Source organism: Bos taurus, chromosome 20 (genome assembly GCF_002263795.3).
Source record: "Bos taurus isolate L1 Dominette 01449 registration number 42190680 breed Hereford chromosome 20, ARS-UCD2.0, whole genome shotgun sequence".
Taxonomy (NCBI): Eukaryota; Metazoa; Chordata; class Mammalia; order Artiodactyla; family Bovidae; genus Bos; species Bos taurus.
The window spans coordinates 71,408,940-71,425,313 of NC_037347.1; the positions used below are offsets into that span (position 1 = coordinate 71,408,940).

General features: G+C 59.9%; 1 protein-coding gene across 4 annotated transcripts in view; it reads left to right on the forward strand.

The window, feature by feature from the left end:
* Positions 1-59: 59 nt before the first annotated feature.
* LOC617224 (probable palmitoyltransferase ZDHHC11B) overlaps positions 60-16,374 on the forward strand; it is a 52,936-nt gene continuing 36,621 nt past the window's right edge. For 3 of the 4 annotated variants that reach the window (XM_059878929.1, XM_024981565.2, XM_024981566.2), the window contains exons 1-4: positions 60-2,236; positions 7,759-7,841; positions 9,365-9,586; positions 15,975-16,150. In XM_059878929.1, coding sequence (XP_059734912.1) covers positions 9,365-9,586; positions 15,975-16,150 — 398 coding nt within the window. In that variant the 5' untranslated portion in view covers positions 60-2,236; positions 7,759-7,841. Of the gene's footprint in view, positions 2,237-7,667; positions 7,842-9,364; positions 9,587-15,974; positions 16,151-16,374 lie in introns of those variants that run through there. The other variant, XM_024981564.2, reaches the window with a different exon arrangement.

Sequence of the window (16,374 nt, forward strand, 5' to 3'; positions counted from 1 at the left end):
GGGTCCCCTGTTGACTTCACTGCAGACCCTTCACTTCTCACTCAGCTTGATGGCCCGCCTTCTTCCTGGTGCCATCTCCTGCTGTCCCCCGCCTCCGGCCCGGATCTGGGCACCTCAGTGGTGTCCAGGGTCACGTCCGCTCCTGCACAACTTTCCGCTCTGTTTTCCTGCCGTGAAACAGAAGGTTGGCGCCTCCGGAAGCTCCCTGGCCGCTGGGTAGACCTGGCAGCAGCGCTTGTGGCTGGTTGAGCTCATCATCCCTCAGAGTCCCACGGGTGAGGGGCTGGGGTCTGCGATGCCCTGGGCATGGCTGCACATAAGCGTTTCTGGAGAAGCGTGTTCTGTGCAGGAGCCCATGATGACGATCATCTTAACTAGAGAGCACTTCCCAGGACATGTGAAGACACTGACCAGCAGCTGGCGGAGCTGCTGTGAGCGGGAGCCGTGGTGCCCGGGACCTCCAAGCCTGGCCCCACGGGGGGAGAGCAGGGGTGTGGGCCAGTCTGCAGGACCCCCGAGCCCGGCCCCGCAGGGGGGAGAGCGTGGGTGCGGGCCACTCTGCCGGCTGAGCTCTGTCTCAGTCTCCCGGGATCCCTGAGCCCGGTCCCGCAGCGGGCGAGAGCGTGGGTGCTGGCCGCTGCCGGCTGAGCGCGCTCAGAGTTCAGCCCTCGGGGTGGGGGGAAAGTGTGGGATGCAGGCCTTACACTCTTCCTGCGGGGGCTAAGCTCTGCTTTCAGTCTCCAGAGATCATGGCTGCAACGTCTCCGAGGCCTCTGCTGCCTGTGGGCTGGGTCTTGGGGTCAGACCCTGGGTCTCGGGGTCAGACCCTGGCGGGTGCCCTGGATCTGCCCTGGATCTCGCTGGCAGCTGTGGACTCCGGGCAGCACCGTGGACAGCGGTTGGAGCTGCCTGCCTCCCTGGAAGCACCTTCTGGGGGAGGTTCCTTCTCTCAGGCCTGCCCATGGGCGGGCACTGTGTGCAGAGGTCCTGGAGGCGGGCACCAGCTCCCCCCTCATCCCCTGGGGCTCCCGGCTGATGATCCCAGGTGGCGTCCGGCTCTCGCATGCCTGTCTGCTTGTGGTCAGCTGGGGTTTTGGAAGAGCATCCCCATCACCCAGGGGCTGCTTTGCTCCAGGACAGTGCTGTTGGGCCAACGGCATGTGAGGAAACTGAAGCCAGTGAGCGAGAGGTTGAGGCCGGGCAGCTGGGGGAGCAGGGCTGACCAGGAGCAGAGTCGGCCTGACCAGCCCCGCCCCGTGGGAGGCCCCAAGCCCTGGAGGAGCCCCTCCTCACCGGCCTCCCGCCCACCCAACTGCCTGCAACCCGCTGGCTTCTGCCTCGTGCCTGTCCATCCGGACCAGGCCCAGAGGACCAGGGGGAGGCCATCCCGATCCCCATGGGCCTCAGGCAGGGCTGGCACGCTGCCTGGAGGAGGCCAGCCTGCCTTCCACTGCTGATGGTGCCCCGAGGGGTGACTCCCCAGGGAGGCTGGAGGCCGTGGGATGCCACATCTGTGGATGGAGAGGGACACGTCCCCATCTACCTGCCTTCCCCAAGGGAGGATCGAGATCGGAATCCACCACATCAGATAGGAGTCCTCAGACCCGACCCTGAGGACCAGGCGTTTCTTGAGCTTAGAAATCAAGACCCTGTGGGGTGAGGCGGAAAGCGAGAGACCCCAAGACCAGAGCTGATCGTCGTAGTGTGAGCTGCCTGTTCGCCATGGTGTCCACATGCCTGCACTCCCCACTCGCCATCTACTGTGGCCCTTCTGCAGCCAACAAGGAGGCAGCCGGGGGCTGGTCAGGCCCAGACAGAGGTGCCCACAACCCTTGACAGAGCCCGGCATCTCGGCTCCAGGGTCAAGCATGAGGATGAGGTTGGGGTGGACACCTTGGCCACCCCCGGCCCGAAATGCTGAGGCAGCAGGTCAGGGGCCTGAACCCACTGCCTTCTCACTAAAGGCTGAAGTTCTCCAGGCTCAGGTGCGGGTGGTGAGGGTCCGCCGGGGGCCCTGGGCCTGTCCCTCCCCCGCTGCCGTGATGCGTCCCCGGGGGGCGGGGCCGCCTTTATGATGCGTCTTGGGTCCTGTGGGTCTCTCATCTGGGCCTGGGCTGAGTGAGAGGCGCCTGTGCTTCCCCAGCTCACCCAGGACCTGAGAACTGAGAGGAGAGAGTGCTCGAGGAGAGTGTGCTCCGCGTGCTCGTTGTGGCCGCGCCTTCTGGCTGCGAGGGAGGTGGGTGCCTCGCCTCCGTTGGCTCTGCCCAGGCAGAGGGCAGAGCCCTCTATCGCAGGGGGCCCCCTGGACATCCATCCGCAGAGAGCCCAGGGCCGTCAGGGCACGAGCAGACCTGGGTTCAGGAGTGGCCGGCGTCTGCGCTGCATTCAGAGGGCGTGTGGTGCCCGGACACCTGTTCCGGGCAGGACAGGAGCAGCGTGGGTCGGGAGGGGAGGGGTCCTGTCCGTACCGCCAACGGGCCCGGGGGAGACCCGGGACAGCCCGGCCGCCTGCCCCCTGGTCACCACGGCTGGCTCGGCAGAGGCTGCTCGGGCCCGCGTAGCTCGGTGCTGCTCGTGTTGGGGGCCCGGAGGTGACGACACCTCACATCCCAGCACCAAACAGACCAAGCCTCAGGGACGACGGAAAACCAGACGCGGGAACCAGAATAGAGCAGAAAGGGGTCCTGGGCACCGCCACACCCCAAACGGCCAGTGTACCGAACCCGACCCAGCGGTCTGCCCCGGTGATGCCAGGATGTCCTGAGGGAGCGGCCCCAGGACGGGGCTGAAGGGAGGCGGCGGCGGTGGGCGGGACAGAGGGCGTACGGGCCAGGACCCGGAGCTCGTCTAGGACAGCCTGAGCGCCTGGGCTGAGCAGGTCCGTGGTGTGTGTGTGTGAGATGTGTGTGTGTGAGGTGTGTGAGGTGTGTGTGTGTGAGGTTTGTGTGAGGTGTGTGAGGTGTGTGTGTGTGAAGTGTGTGTGTGAGGTGTGTGAGGTGTGTGTGTGTGAGGTGTGTGTGAGGTGTGTGTGTGTGAGGTATCTGTGTGTGAGGTATGTAAGGTGTGTGTGGTGTGTGAGGTGTGAGGTGTGTGTGAGGTATCTGTGTGTGAGGTATGTAAGGTGTGTGTGGTGTGTGAGGTGTGAGGTGTGTGTGAGGTGTGTGTGTGTGAGGTGTGTGAGGTGTGTGTGGTGTGTGAGTGTGAGGTGTGTGTGAGGTGTGTAAGGTGTGTGTGGTGTGTGAGGTGTGTGGTGTGTGAGGTGTGTGGTGTGTGAGGTGTGAGGTGTGTGTGAGGTGTGTAAGGTGTGTGTGGTGTGTGAGGTGTGTGTGAGGTGTGTGTGTGTGAGGTGTGTGTGATGTGTGGTGTGTGAGGTGTGTGAGGTATGCGTGGTGTGTGAGGTGTGTGTGTTGTGTGAGGTGTGTGGTGAGGTGTGTGTGTGGTGTGTGTGGTGTAAGATATGTGTGATGTGTGAGGTGTGTGATGTGTGTGTGGTGTGTGTGGTATGTGAGGTGTGTGTGGTGTATGAGGTGTGTGAGGTATGTGTGGTGTGTGTGATGTGTGTGTGTGAGGTATGTGTGGTGTGTGTGTGTGAGGTGTATGAGGTGTGTGAGGTGTGTGGTGTGTGAGGTGAGTGTGGTGTGTGAGGTGTGTGAGGTATGTGTGTGTAGTATGTGTGGTGTGAGGTATGTGTGGTGTGGGAGGTGTGTGTGTGGTGTGGGAGGTGGGTGTGGTGTGTGAGGTGTGTGTGTTGTGTGAGGTATGTGTGGTGTGTGTGTGAGGTGTATGAGGTGTGTGAGGTGTGTGGTGTGTGAGGTGAGTGTGGGGTGTGAGGTGTGTGAGGTGTGTGTGTGTAGTGTGTGTGGTGTGGGGTATGTGAGGTGTGTGAGGTGTGTGTGGTGTGTGTGGTGTATGAGGTGTGTGAGGTGTGTGAGGCATGTGTGGTGTGTGTGGTGTGTGTGGTGTAAGATATGTGTGAGGTGTGTGAGGTGTGTGTGGTGTGTGTGGTGTGTGAGGTGTGTGTGGTGTATGAGGTGTGTGAGGTATGTGTGGTGTGTGTGATGTGAGGTGTGTGTGGTGTGGGAGGTGTGTGAGGTGTGTGTGATGTGAGGTGTGTGTGGTGTGGGAGGTGTGTGAGGTATGTGTGGTGTGTGTGTGTGAGATGTGTGAGGTGTGTGTGGTGTGTGTGATGTGTGAGGTGTGTGAGGTGTGTGGTGTGTGTGTGAGGTGTGTGTGGTGTGTGAGGTGTGTGAGGTGTGTGTGGTGTGAGGTGTGTATGGTGTGGGAGGTGTGTGAGGTATGTGTGGTGTGTGTGGTGTGAGGTGTGTGTGTGTGTGGTGTGTGTGGTGTGTGGTGTGTGTGTGAGGTGTGTGAGGTGTGTGTGGTGTGTGTGATGTGTGAGGTGTGTGAGGTGTGTGGTGTGTGTGTGAGGTGTGTGAGGTGTGTGTGGTGTATGAGGTTTGTGAGGTGTGTGTGGTGTGTGAGGTGTGTGTGTGTGAGGTGTGTGTGTGAGGTGTCGTGTGTGAGGTGTGTGTGGTGTGTGAGGTGTGTGGTGTGTGTGTGAGGTGTGTGTGGTGTGTGAGGTGTGTGAGGTGTGTGTGGTGTGAGGTGTGTATGGTGTGGGAGGTGTGTGAGGTATGTGTGGTGTGTGTGGTGTGAGGTGTGTGTGTGTGTGGTGTGTGTGGTGTGTGGTGTGTGTGTGAGGTGTGTGAGGTGTGTGTGGTGTGAGGTGTGTGTGGTGTGTGAGGTGTGTGTGGTGTGAGGTGTGTGTGGTGTGTGAGGTGTGTGAGGTGTGTGTGGTGTGAGGTGTGTGAGGTGTGTGTGGTGTGGTGTGTGGTGTGTGTGTGAGGTGTGTGAGGTGTGTGTGTGTGAGGTGTGTGAGGTGTGTGGTGTGTGTGTGAGGTGTGTGAGGTGTTGTGGTGTGTGAGGTGTGTGTGGTGTATGAGGTTTGTGAGGTGTGTGTGGTGTGTGAGGTGTGTGAGGTGTGTGTGTGTGAGGTGTGTGTGTGTGAGGTGTGTGTGTGAGGTGTCGTGTGTGAGGTGTGTGAGGTCTGTGTGGTGTGTGAGGTGTGTGTGGTGTGTGAGGTGTGTGGTGTGCGTGTGAGGTGTGTGTGGTGTGTGAGGTGTGTGAGGTGTGGGAGGTGTGTGAGGTGTGAGGTATGTGTGGTGTGTGTGGTGTGAGGTGTGTGAGGTGTGTGTGGTGTGTGTGGGGTGTGGTGTGTGTGGGAGGTGTGTGAGGTGTGTGTGGTGTGAGGTGTGTGTGGTGTGTGAGGTGTGTGAGGTGTGTGTGGTGTGAGGTGTGTGTGGTGTGGGAGGTGTGTGTGGTGTGTGAGGTGTGGTGTGTGAGGTGTGTGAGGTGTGTGTGTGTGAGGTGTGTGAGGTGTGTGGTGTGTGTGGTGTGTGAAGTGTGTGAGGTGTGTGAGGTGTGTGTGGTGTGTGTGGTGTGTGGTGTGTGTGTGAGGTGTGTGAGGTGTGTGTGAGGTGTGTGTGGTGTGTGAGGTGTGTGTGGTGTGAGGTGTGTGAGGTGTGTGAGGTGTGTGAGGTATGTGTGGTGTGTGTGGTGTGAGGTGTGTGAGGTGTGTGTGGTGTGTGTGTGTGGTGTGTGAGGTGTGGTGTGTGAGGTGTGTGTGAGGTGTGTGAGGTGTGTGTGTGTGAGGTGTGTGAGGTGTGTGGTGTGTGTGTGAGGTGTGTGAGGTGTTGTGGTGTGTGAGGTGTGTGAGGTGTGTGTGGTGTATGAGGTTTGTGAGGTGTGTGGTGTGTGAGGTGTGTGTGTGTGAGGTGTGTGTGTGTGAGGTGTGTGAGGTGTGTGTGGTGTGTGAGGTGTGTGGTGTGCGTGTGAGGTGTGTGTGGTGTGTGAGGTGTGTGAGGTGTGGGAGGTGTGTGAGGTGTGTGAGGTATGTGTGGGGTGTTGTGTGTGTGGGAGGTGTGTGAGGTGTGTGGTGTGAGGTGTGTGTGGTGTGTGAGGTGTGTGAGGTGTGTGTGGTGTGAGGTGTGTGTGGTGTGGGAGGTGTGTGTGGTGTGTGAGGTGTGGTGTGTGAGGTGTGTGAGGTGTGTGTGTGTGAGGTGTGTGAGGTGTGTGGTGTGTGTGGTGTGTGAAGTGTGTGAGGTGTGTGAGGTGTGTGAGGTGTGTGTGGTGTGTGAGGTGTGTGTGGTGTGAGGTGTGTGTGGTGTGGGAGGTGTGTGAGGTATGTGTGGTGTGTGTGGTGTGAGGTGTGTGAGGTGTGTGAGGTGTGTGTGGTGTGTGAGGTGTGGTGTGTGAGGTGTGTGTGGTGTGTGAGGTGTGTGAGGTGTGTAAGGTGTGGTGTTTGAGGTGTGTGTGGTGTGTGAGGTGTGGTGTGGTGTGTGAGGGGTGTGAGGTGTGGTGTGTGAGGTGTGTGAGGTGTGTGTGGTGTGTGGTGTGTGAGGTGTGTGAGGTGTGTGTGGTGTGTGTGGTGTTTGAGGTGTGTGTGGTGTGTGAGGTGTGTGAGGTGTGTGTGTGTGTGGTGTGTGAGGTGTGGTGTGTTAGGTGTGTGGTGTGTGAGGTGTGTGAGGTGTGTGGTGTGTGTGTGAGGTGTGTGAGTTGTGTGTGTGTGAGGTGTGTGTGGTGTGTGAGGTGTGTGAGTTGTGTGTGGTGTGTGAGGTGTGTGGTGTGTGAGGTGTGTGAGGTGTGTGTGGTGTGTGTGGTTTGTGAGGTGTGTGTGGTGTGTGTGATGTGTGAGGTGTGTGGTGTGTGTGTGAGGTGTGTGAGGTGTTGTGGTGTGTGAGGTGTTGTGGTGTGTGAGGTGTGGTGTGTGAGTTGTGTGAGGTGTGTGAGGTGTGAGGTGTGTGAGGTGTGAGGTGTGTGAGGTGTGTGTGTGTGAGGTATCTGTGTGTGAGGGATGTAAGGTGTGTGTGGTGTGTGAGGTGTGAGGTGTGTGTGTGTGAGGTGTGTGAGGTGTGTGTGGTGTGTGAGGTGTGAGGTGTGTGAGGTGTGTGGTGTGTGAGGTGTGTGAGGTGTGTGTGTGTGAGGTGTGTGAGTTGTGTGTGTGTGAGGTGTGTGTGGTGTGGGAGGTGTGTGAGTTGTGTGTGGTGTGTGAGTTGTGTGTGGTGTGTGAGGTGTTGTGGTATGTGAGTTGTGTGAGGTGTGTGTGGTGTGTGTGGTGTGTGAGGTGTGTGGTGTGTGTGTGAGGTGTGTGAGGTGTTGTGGTGTGTGAGGTGTTGTGGTGTGAGTTGTGTGAGGTGTGTGAGGTGTGAGGTGTGTGAGGTGTGTGGTGTGTGAGGTGTGTGGTGTGTGTGTGAGGTGTGTGAGGTGTGGTGTGTGAGGTGTGTGTGAGGTGTGTGAGGTGTGTGGTGTGTGTGTGAGGTGTGTGAGGTGTTGTGGTGTGTGAGGTGTGTGAGGTGTTGTGGTGTGTGAGGTGTGTGAGGTATGTGTGTGTGCTGTGTGTTCTGTGGTGTGTGTTGTGTCCACGTGCAGCAGCACTGTGGTGCCGTGTCTCAGGACGGGTGAGACAGGAGGTCCTATCCCCGCAGCAGCTGCTGGGCCTGCCAGGTTCCCGCTCCTCGTGCGGCGGGGGTGGTAAAGGCAGCGGGGGTGGTGGCAGTGGCCAGGGAGGGTCCAGCCTCGGGCAGAAGGCCGGGCCCCCGTCGAAGTCCCCGGAGGAGGGCGGGCACAGCTGCGGTGCACCGAGGCAGATGCGCTCTCCCAGCCCCGGGTGCCCTGATCCCCGGGGCCCTGACCCCGGGGGTGCTGCCCAGGACGGGCAGGGGCAGAGGTCCAGCCTCGCAGCCTGTCTGCCCTCCCCAGGTCCCCAGCATTAGAACCAGCGCACAGACCCCCGACGACCCAGCGCAGAGCAGAGAGGAAGGTCTGCAGCCACCGCCGGCCAGGTCTGCCTGTGGGGGCTCCGCGTCGGGTGGGTGGCCGGGCTCCCCGCGTCTGAGCACGGCCAGCGCTGTGGGCTCTGGCTTTCATGCAGACACACTGGCTCCCCCCACGGCCTGGATGCGAGGTGCCCGGGGTATCGGGGTGAGTCTCAGATCTGAAAATGTGAGTAGGTGCCCCGAGGTGCCTCCTTCTGTCCTGCCTGTGGTGACAGCCTGCCTGCTCATCTCAGGACAGGAGACTCGGCACTTGAACTTGATTAAGTGCCAGTTACATCGCGTTGTAGGTAATGCCACTGTTTTCTTCCGGGACACTGAGGACTCTGTCCTCGCAACTCCCATCTTCACCGCCGTAGGTTATTTCTTTTTTCCCTGCTTGGTTCTTGGAATGTGATTTAGGGCTGAAGTCTTCAGTCCCCTGCAATACACACACACTTTTTTCTTTGTTTCTTCTCTTACACCCTCTTCCTTTTCCTCGCCTGGAAACCCTAACAGACCAGCGTCATGCTGTGTCTCCAGCTTTGTGATCTGTGAAGTTTAATCTTATAACCATCGCTTCCCCACACCTCTGTTCCAACACCTGCAGGAATCCTTGACGCGACCTTCCGTGTGCCTGCTGTGTGGGAGTTGACATCAGCCCTTCCATCACATGCTTCTACCTGGGGATCATGTTTCAGCTCCAGGCCTGCCCCTCAGGGTTCTAATTCCCAGATGCCTTGCTCTTATTGCACAAATGTGCCGTTCGATTTGCTAGACCCCAGGAAACTCAGGGCCGCTGTGGCCTCTGTCTGCGTGGCGTCTCATCCAAGGACCTGGGTAGACGGCCAGCAGAGGCAGCAGCTGACATCTGCCCTTAGGACAGCCCCCAGGGGGAGTCACAGCTCACACAAGAGTCGGAATATTTTTCAATGTTTCTGTCAGTAATGAACTCCTGTCAGCTACACTTGCTGTGTAGGCTGTGCACAGGGTCTTCTAAACTCCCCCAGTTCCACCTGTAGCAGCTGTTAACAGTGTCACCCCTCCGACACCTACAAACACCCCACAGCCTCCCCCGGACATGTCCCTTCCATTCCTGGCAGGCCTGCCCACCTGATGGGCCAGAAGGGCCCGGTTCCCTCCCACCCCTGCAGGGCCCACCCCTGGGCCAGGACCCTGGCCTGCAGCCCTCCTGCCCTGGGGAAACACACAGGGTTTCTGGTGGGTAAAAGCATCTGACCAACCCGGCTCCAGCTGCCTTTTGCTCCCACTCTGGGCTTTCCCAGGGATGCGGACCTCTTCCTCATGTGGGTCCCCCACGTCCGTGCATTTTCTGATGAGGTGTGTGCGTTTCTAAAGTGACCAGTAGACAGTCGCTGTAGGTGGCCCGCCGGCTGCAAGGGACTGGTAACTGCCCTCCCTGGGGTCCCAGCAGGGGTGGGGGGGCCCAGGGACCACACCCGCCCCGGAACTGCTTGCCCAGCTGTGACGTCCAGGGTTGCATGGGCTGTGGACAGGCATCCATGGCCCCCTGTGCCCCTGCTGTCTTGCAGATGGCCTTCTGCGCCAGGAGGTCGAGGCGGGTCCTCTCAGAAGCGGCGTCCAGCAGGAACACGCAGGTGTCGCCGCCCCGCCTGTCCAGGGTGAATGGCTGGTCGCGGCCCTTGCATTCCTTCCAGATCATGGCCTGGACCGTGTTCCTGACTCTGGCCTTCACCACCTTCGGGGTCTTCATCCCCCTCCTGCCACGTGACTGGAGATACATTGCCTACAGTGTATCCTTTTCCCGGGGACAGCCTGTGGTCTAAGCTGGGAGGGGCTTCCCAAGGGGCCTCCAGCAGGCCTGGCTCCACCCATAGGGGTGGTCAGACCTGCCTCTGCCCCGGCTCCCATGGTTCAGCCATGGTTCACCCCCACCGTCTACACCAGAAACCCCACAGCCGCCCTCCAGTGGCTGTTGGATCGGGGTCCCGGCTGCCAGTTCCCACCTGTGCTGGGCAGGGGGAGGGTGCCCGGCTGGTAGCCGGGACGAGAGGGTCCTTGGTGGGCAGAGACCCCAGGAGGGGAGGAGCTGCAGACGGGCCGCAAGCTGCCCTGACTGTGGCTACACAGCCAGTCTGTGCTGTCGGAGAGGAACGGTGCGCATGCGCACGCGTGTGCACATGTGTGTGCGTGTTCATGTGTGCGTGTGTGCACGCTGTGCATGTGTGCGTGTGTGCATGTGAATGTTGTGTGCATGTGTGTGCGCGTGTGCATTGTTTGTGCATTGTGTGTGTGCATGTTGCATGCATGTGCACTCACGTGTGCATGTGTGCATGTGTGTGCTCGTGCGTGCACATGTGTGAACACATGTGCACGTGTGTGCGCATGTGCATGTGCATTTATGTGCATGTGCGTGCCTGTGTATGCACATGCATGCGTGTGCCTGTTGTGAGCATGTGTGTGTGCATTTGTATGTGTGCGTTTGTGTGCATGCACACGTGTGCATGTGTCTGCGTGTGCCTGTTGTGTGCCTCTGTGTGTGTGTGTGTGTGTATTTGCTTTCTCCATCTGTCTGGCTGCATTGGGTCTTAGCTGTGGCTCTCAGGATCTTTAGTCGCAGCATGTGGGGTCTCGTTCCCTAACTGGGGTGTGAAGCTGGGCCTCTTGCATTGGGAGTGCAGAGTCTTATCCACTGGACCGACTTGAGGTGCTCACATGCCCCCCTCAGGGTCAGGTGCACGGAGCTCCCCCTCCACACCTTCCCACTGAGGCACTGTTGTCTGTGGCCTCCGGAGTGGCCTTGTTCTGGGCACAAGACATCTGATCCCTCGGGTGGGCGTCAGGGTGGTGTGGGGCTCCGCCAGGAACCCTGGCCCCCACCCAAGGGCCACGGCACATTAGAGCCCGTGGACCGGTTGTGTGTTAGTCACTTCAGTCGTGTCCAACTCTGTTACCCCCTGGACTGTAACCCAGCAGGCTCCTCTGTCCATGGGATTCTCCAGGCAAGAATACTGGAGTGGGTTGCCATTCCCTTCTCCAGGGGATCTTCCCAACCCAGAGATCGAACCCACGTCTCTTACATCCCCTGCATTGGCAGGCAGGTTCTTTACCACTAGGGCTCCCTGGGAAGCCCCGTGGACAGGCTGGGCTGCTGTAAAGTGGGCACTGGAGCCGTCTTCTGAAAGTAGGGTGTTTGCGCCTGCGCCATCGCTCTGCACTGAGGATACGGGCTACGCCGCCCACCTGCCAGGCGTCTGAGGCCAGGAACTGGAGGTGGCAGGGCAGGAAGGGCCCTCACGGACTTGCAAAGCTGCCCGAGTCTTGAGCTCAGCATCTTGCAGCTTTGAAAGAGCAGGGAGAACAAAGTGATGGACCTCAAATACCAGGTGCTAATTAAGACTGCCAGTCTTGTGCCGTGTCTCACACATGCTGAGCATCTTTAAAGCTCCCTCATGTGATGAGATGTCGCTGGAACGCCCAGGCTGCCTCTGACAAAGACGTCTGTCTCTACACCCTTCTGCTTTCTCACCTAAAAAATCCCTGGAAAGTTACCACCTGCTCCCTAATACCAAGGTTGGCACTTCCCCATTTCTAAAGTCCTTTTGCAGACGTGGGGCTGCACTGAGCCCCAAAGCACCCCCCCCCACCCCACCCAGCCTCCATCAGCCAGAGAAACCAGGGCATCTGTGTGGGCATCTCTCCTTCAGATGAGGCCTGTCTGTCCCTGCCCCTGAGTTAGCAAAGACTTCTTTGTGTAAGACTTGCCATGATCAATTTCCTCAGTATAGAAAAGGCTTTTCAGCTTCCTCTGTTTCATCTTGTCTGTTCTGGCAAGTTGTGTTTTGGGGAAATTTAAGTGTCACATTTCTTGGAGTAAAGCCCTTCACATGATCTCCTGTTATCAGGCCAGAGTCTGTAGGGTCTGTAGCGATGTCACCAGTGATCAGTCTTCCTAGGGTTTATCACTGTTATTGATTATTCAGGTTATGTGCTTTTGGACTTATTGATTTTCCCTGTTTACTTTCTCTGAATTTCTGCTTTTATTTTTACTATTTCCTTTCAATGTACCAGCTTTAATTGCTCTTTTTCTACCTTCTTAATGTGGAAGCTTCAGTCATTGGTTTTATTGTATCTGAAGCTGTAAGTTTACCTCTAAGCACGCACGCACACAGACCCAAACACACACACACACACAAGTATACATACAATGCACAAGGGACCCGCCGGCCACCCACACGAACACCCGCAGCGCTACGCACGCTGAGGCACAGATGCACAGGACGGAAGTGAGACGCCTGAGACGTCTGGGGGGAGCGGGGCCGTGCCCCCTGCCAAGCTCCTGGGAGCCACCCCAACTCTGCTGGCCCCAGGACCAGGAGTCCACTGGCTTCAGATCCGGCCGCCTCCGCGTCCTCACAGGGTCATCCCCATGCATGTCTGAGTCCTGGGCTTCTCTTCTCGTAAGGACACCAGTCCCATGAGATCAAGACACATCACAAGGACCTCAGCTTAACTTGACCATCTGCAAAGACCCTGTTCTCAGGTGAAGCCATGACAGGTGCTGGGGCTGAGACCGGCGCCGTCCAGGGCACAGCTGCGCCTCACCCACGGGGCTCCCCTCATGCTGTTGCTGCTCAGTCGCTCAGTCGCTCAGCCGTGTCCAACTCGTCGTGACCCATGGACTGCACACACAGGCTTCCCTGTCCTTCACTGTCTGCAGATCTTGTTCAAACTTATGTCCATCGAGTTGGTGATGCCATCCAACTTTCGCATCTCTTTTGCGCTTTCTCCTTCTGCCTTCAACCTTGTCCACCATCAGGGTCTTTTCCAGTGAGTTAGTTCTTTGCATCAGGTGGCCAAAGTATTGGAGTTTGAGCTTAATCATCAGTCCTTCCGATGAATATTCAGGACTGATCTCCTTTAGGATGGACTGGTTGGATCTCTTTGCAGTCCAAAGGGCTCTCAAGAGTCTTCTCCAGCACCACAGTTCAAAAGCATCAATTCTTTGGCACTCAGCTTTCTTTATGGCCCAACTGTGACATCCATACATGACCACTGGGAAAACCACAGCTTTGATGAGACGGGCCTTTGTCAGCGGAGTGTTATCTATGCTTTTAACACGCTGTCCAGATTGACCGTAGCTTTGTGCTGGGCTATGACCCAGTCTCTCTGCTCTCTTTTGACCCGAAACTTAGCTGAGTTTTGGCCCTGGGAGTCTTCTCAAGTGGCCCATGTGCCCTGTCGAGTAGCCCCTGTGAGCGCTCGCCTGCTTTGTGCTCGGCAAGGAGCCCCAGGTAGGCAGTCTTTGCTCCCCCCCGCCCCGCAGCCCCCGCCCCTGGGTGGCTCAGCACCCAGTCTCCATGAGCCCCTCCTGCCTGTCCCAGGCCGTGGATACAGGGTGGCCTTCCTGGCTGCCCAGAGCCTGAGGGACGTATTTTCTGATCAAGTCTCCTGCGGCCCAGACCCACCCTGTCACAGCAAAGTCCCTGAAAGGTGGCAGTGCGCTTGAGTGCTGCTCTCTGGCCACGGGGGGGCGCCAGTGCCCCTTGGCACCTGCAGGAACCCAGGAGCAGAGCCAACGGAGGGCCAGGGTCAGGGCTGTGGGGCTTCCGGAAGTAGGGCAGCACCCTACAGGCCCCCTGGAGATGGGGGGGTCAGCAAGTTGGACCCTGGCCGCCCTGTGTGTGCGGGAGGGGCAGGAGGGGTGGGGGTCTTCGGGGACTCAGGCCGTGGGGGTGCAGCCCCAGTGTGGGCTCCCCCCGGCCCAGGGCGGGTGCGGCAGCCGGGGGACAGGGCGGGTGTCCTGGCCTGCGCCGGTGCTGTTTGTTTACTGAACACAGATAGTTGCTAGGGGACCAGCCACGTCCTCCTCCTGGGGCGGCTCGGGTCCTGTTTGCTGGAAGTGAGACGCCAGACCAGGTTCTTTGTATTATTAACTTGAACCTAAGACTCTCCTGAGATAAAATTACATCCGAAAGTGAAAGCCGGCAGCTGGAGGGTGCGCCACCCGCCTGCACCCATCTGTTCTGGGACTCAGTGCCACTCCCCTTGTGTGTGACCAACGGGAATGGCCAGGCGATCGCGGGCAAGCATGGCTGACCTGGCCTGCCCACCTGCAGATGGGCCCAGGTGGGTGCCTGCCATGGACTCTTGATGTCTGAGGGGCCCCAACAGGTTGGCCCACCGTGTCTAGGTGGCACGCTGTCCTGGGGTCCCTGGCACCTGCGCTTTTGGGAAGTCCACAGGGCAGCCTGTCGGCTGTGGGTCGGGCGTCTCTGCTTAAGGCCGAGGGTCTGAGCATGGGCGCTGTGCCCATACTCCCTGCCTGGTCTCGTGGGGAGAGAGCACGTGGGCCGCCCGCCTGCCGTCCTGCCCATGGTCCCAGTGGGCTGGTGACCCCGGTGGGGTCAAGCCCACTGCGGCCAGCAGAGCAGGGCCTCACCTGGGCAGCGAGCCACTTCCTGCCCCCGCCGGCCCCTCCCGTCCGTGCTCCGGATGTGCTCCCGTTGCCCCGGGAACCACACAAACAGAGCGGCCCACTGTGCTCCGGGAAGTGGGTGCCAGGGGTCAGCAGGCACAGACCATGTGGTGTCCCCAGCTGTGACACCGCAGGCTGGCCGTGGAGCCCCGCCCACCACCCCACACCCTGCGCGGGGCAGGGCCCCCGTCTGCTGGTCAGCATGGGAGGAGACGGGCTTCACCCCCGCCCAGCCCTGCAGGGCCCCTGGCCACGGGAAGGGCCCCCGGCCACAGGAAGGGCCCCAATGACTCTGAGGGATCCAGCAGCCCCACCCCCATGAGGGTCCCCAGCCCAGCTGGTCCTTGGTCAGCCACGCTTCCCACGTCCTTCCTACCATGTGCCTGGCCAGCTCTGACTCGGGCAGCAGGTCTGACCCGGGCACCAGCCCTCCAGTCATCCCCACCCTCTGGCCCCACTCACTGCAGACTGCACGGTGGTCTCCGTGCCCCTTGGCTGGCCCGGGCCCCTCTCGCCCCATGCCTAGCACCCAGGGCCTGGGGTCTGCACTGGAGGCTGGAGGACAGGGGGTCAATCAGCTTCGGGCAAAGCAGCACCCACTGAGGCCGGCCGCGCCCTGCAGGTGGTGGGTCCAGGGAGGCCCACGCAGGCGTGAATGGGCACCCAAGCCTGGGGGGCCCTGCCGAGCCAAGCGCCGCAGGGGCCGCAGGAGCCTGGACCCGATGGCAGTGCTGGGTAAGGAGGGCCCGGGAGGCTGGCCCTGCCCAGAGCCCACACACGGCGTGGCCCCGCAGACCCTGCCTGTGGGCGGGGAGCAGACCAGAGGTTCTGCCCGCCGCGCCCAGGCAGCCCTTGTGGAGCAGGCCTGTGCACCCAAACCCCTCCGCAGGACCGTCCTGGGAAGCAGGGCAGGGCTGAAAGGAGCCAGAGCTGTGCTTCCTCCCATCTGTTTGGTTTCCATGGGGACAGTGTGTTGGTCCCTGAAGAGAATGTGCAGAGGGTGGATCTGAGCACGTCAGCTCACCCTGGGAGCCCTGGGGGTGGGGGAACGCTGAGGGGGCTGAGGGGGAGACAGACAGACAGACAGACAGAGACGGAGACGGAGAGAGACAGAGACACAGGGACAGACAGAGACACAGAGACACAGGGACAGACAGAGTCAGAGACACAGGGACAGACAGAGAGACAGACAGAGACAGAGTGACAGAGAGGGGGTGGATGCCGAGAGGGCTGGGGGAGAGAGAGAGACAGAGACACAAGGACAGAGAGACACAGAGAGACTGAGACAGACAGACAGGGAGACAGAGACAGACAGACAGACACAGACAGTCGTGGGCCCACTGGCCACAGAGGCTCACTGGCAGGTGTTTGAACCCTCCTACCCTCCTCATTTTCTGAGGACTCAAGCTCAGCATGGCCCCCCTGCCCCAAGGACTCCCACGGGCACGCACAGGCCTGACCTGCTCCTCCATGAGGCTCAGGGGGGTCTCAGGGCCATGGCCCACCATGCTCTGTCCCTGGAGGATGGAGGGCTCAGGGGTCCTGCTGGGCACGTGGCTATCAGAGGGGCGGGCCTGCTCCCTGCCGCCAGCCATGCAAGGGCCCCCCCAAACCCCGCCGGCGGCTGAGGGCCCAACCACCCACCTCCTGGGCGGGCCCCGCGCGTGCTGCCTGGGCAGAGTTTCTCCTTGACGTCCCTGCAGGTGACCGGCGGGATATTCTTCTTCCACTTCTTAGTCCACCTGATCGCCATTTCCATCGACCCGGCCGAAGCCAGCGTCCGCTTGAAGAACTACTCCCAGCCTATGCCGACCTTCGACCGGTCCAAACACCCGCACGTCATCCAGAACCAGTACTGCCATCTCTGCGAGGTCACCGTGTGTGTGTCTGGCGCGGGCAGCCACGGCAGGGGCGCCGCAGTGTGTCCGGGGTTGAGGAGGGGGTTGCGAGCAGGCTGGACTCAGGCTCCCCTGATCCCTGGCAGGTGCCTGGCACAGCCCCCTTCAGAGAGGCGGGGTCCCAGGTACAGCCCCCTGCCCCCTCCTGGGCCGAGTACCTGCCTGAGGTCTCAGACGAGCTGTTGATCCGGCTCTGCCCGGCGCC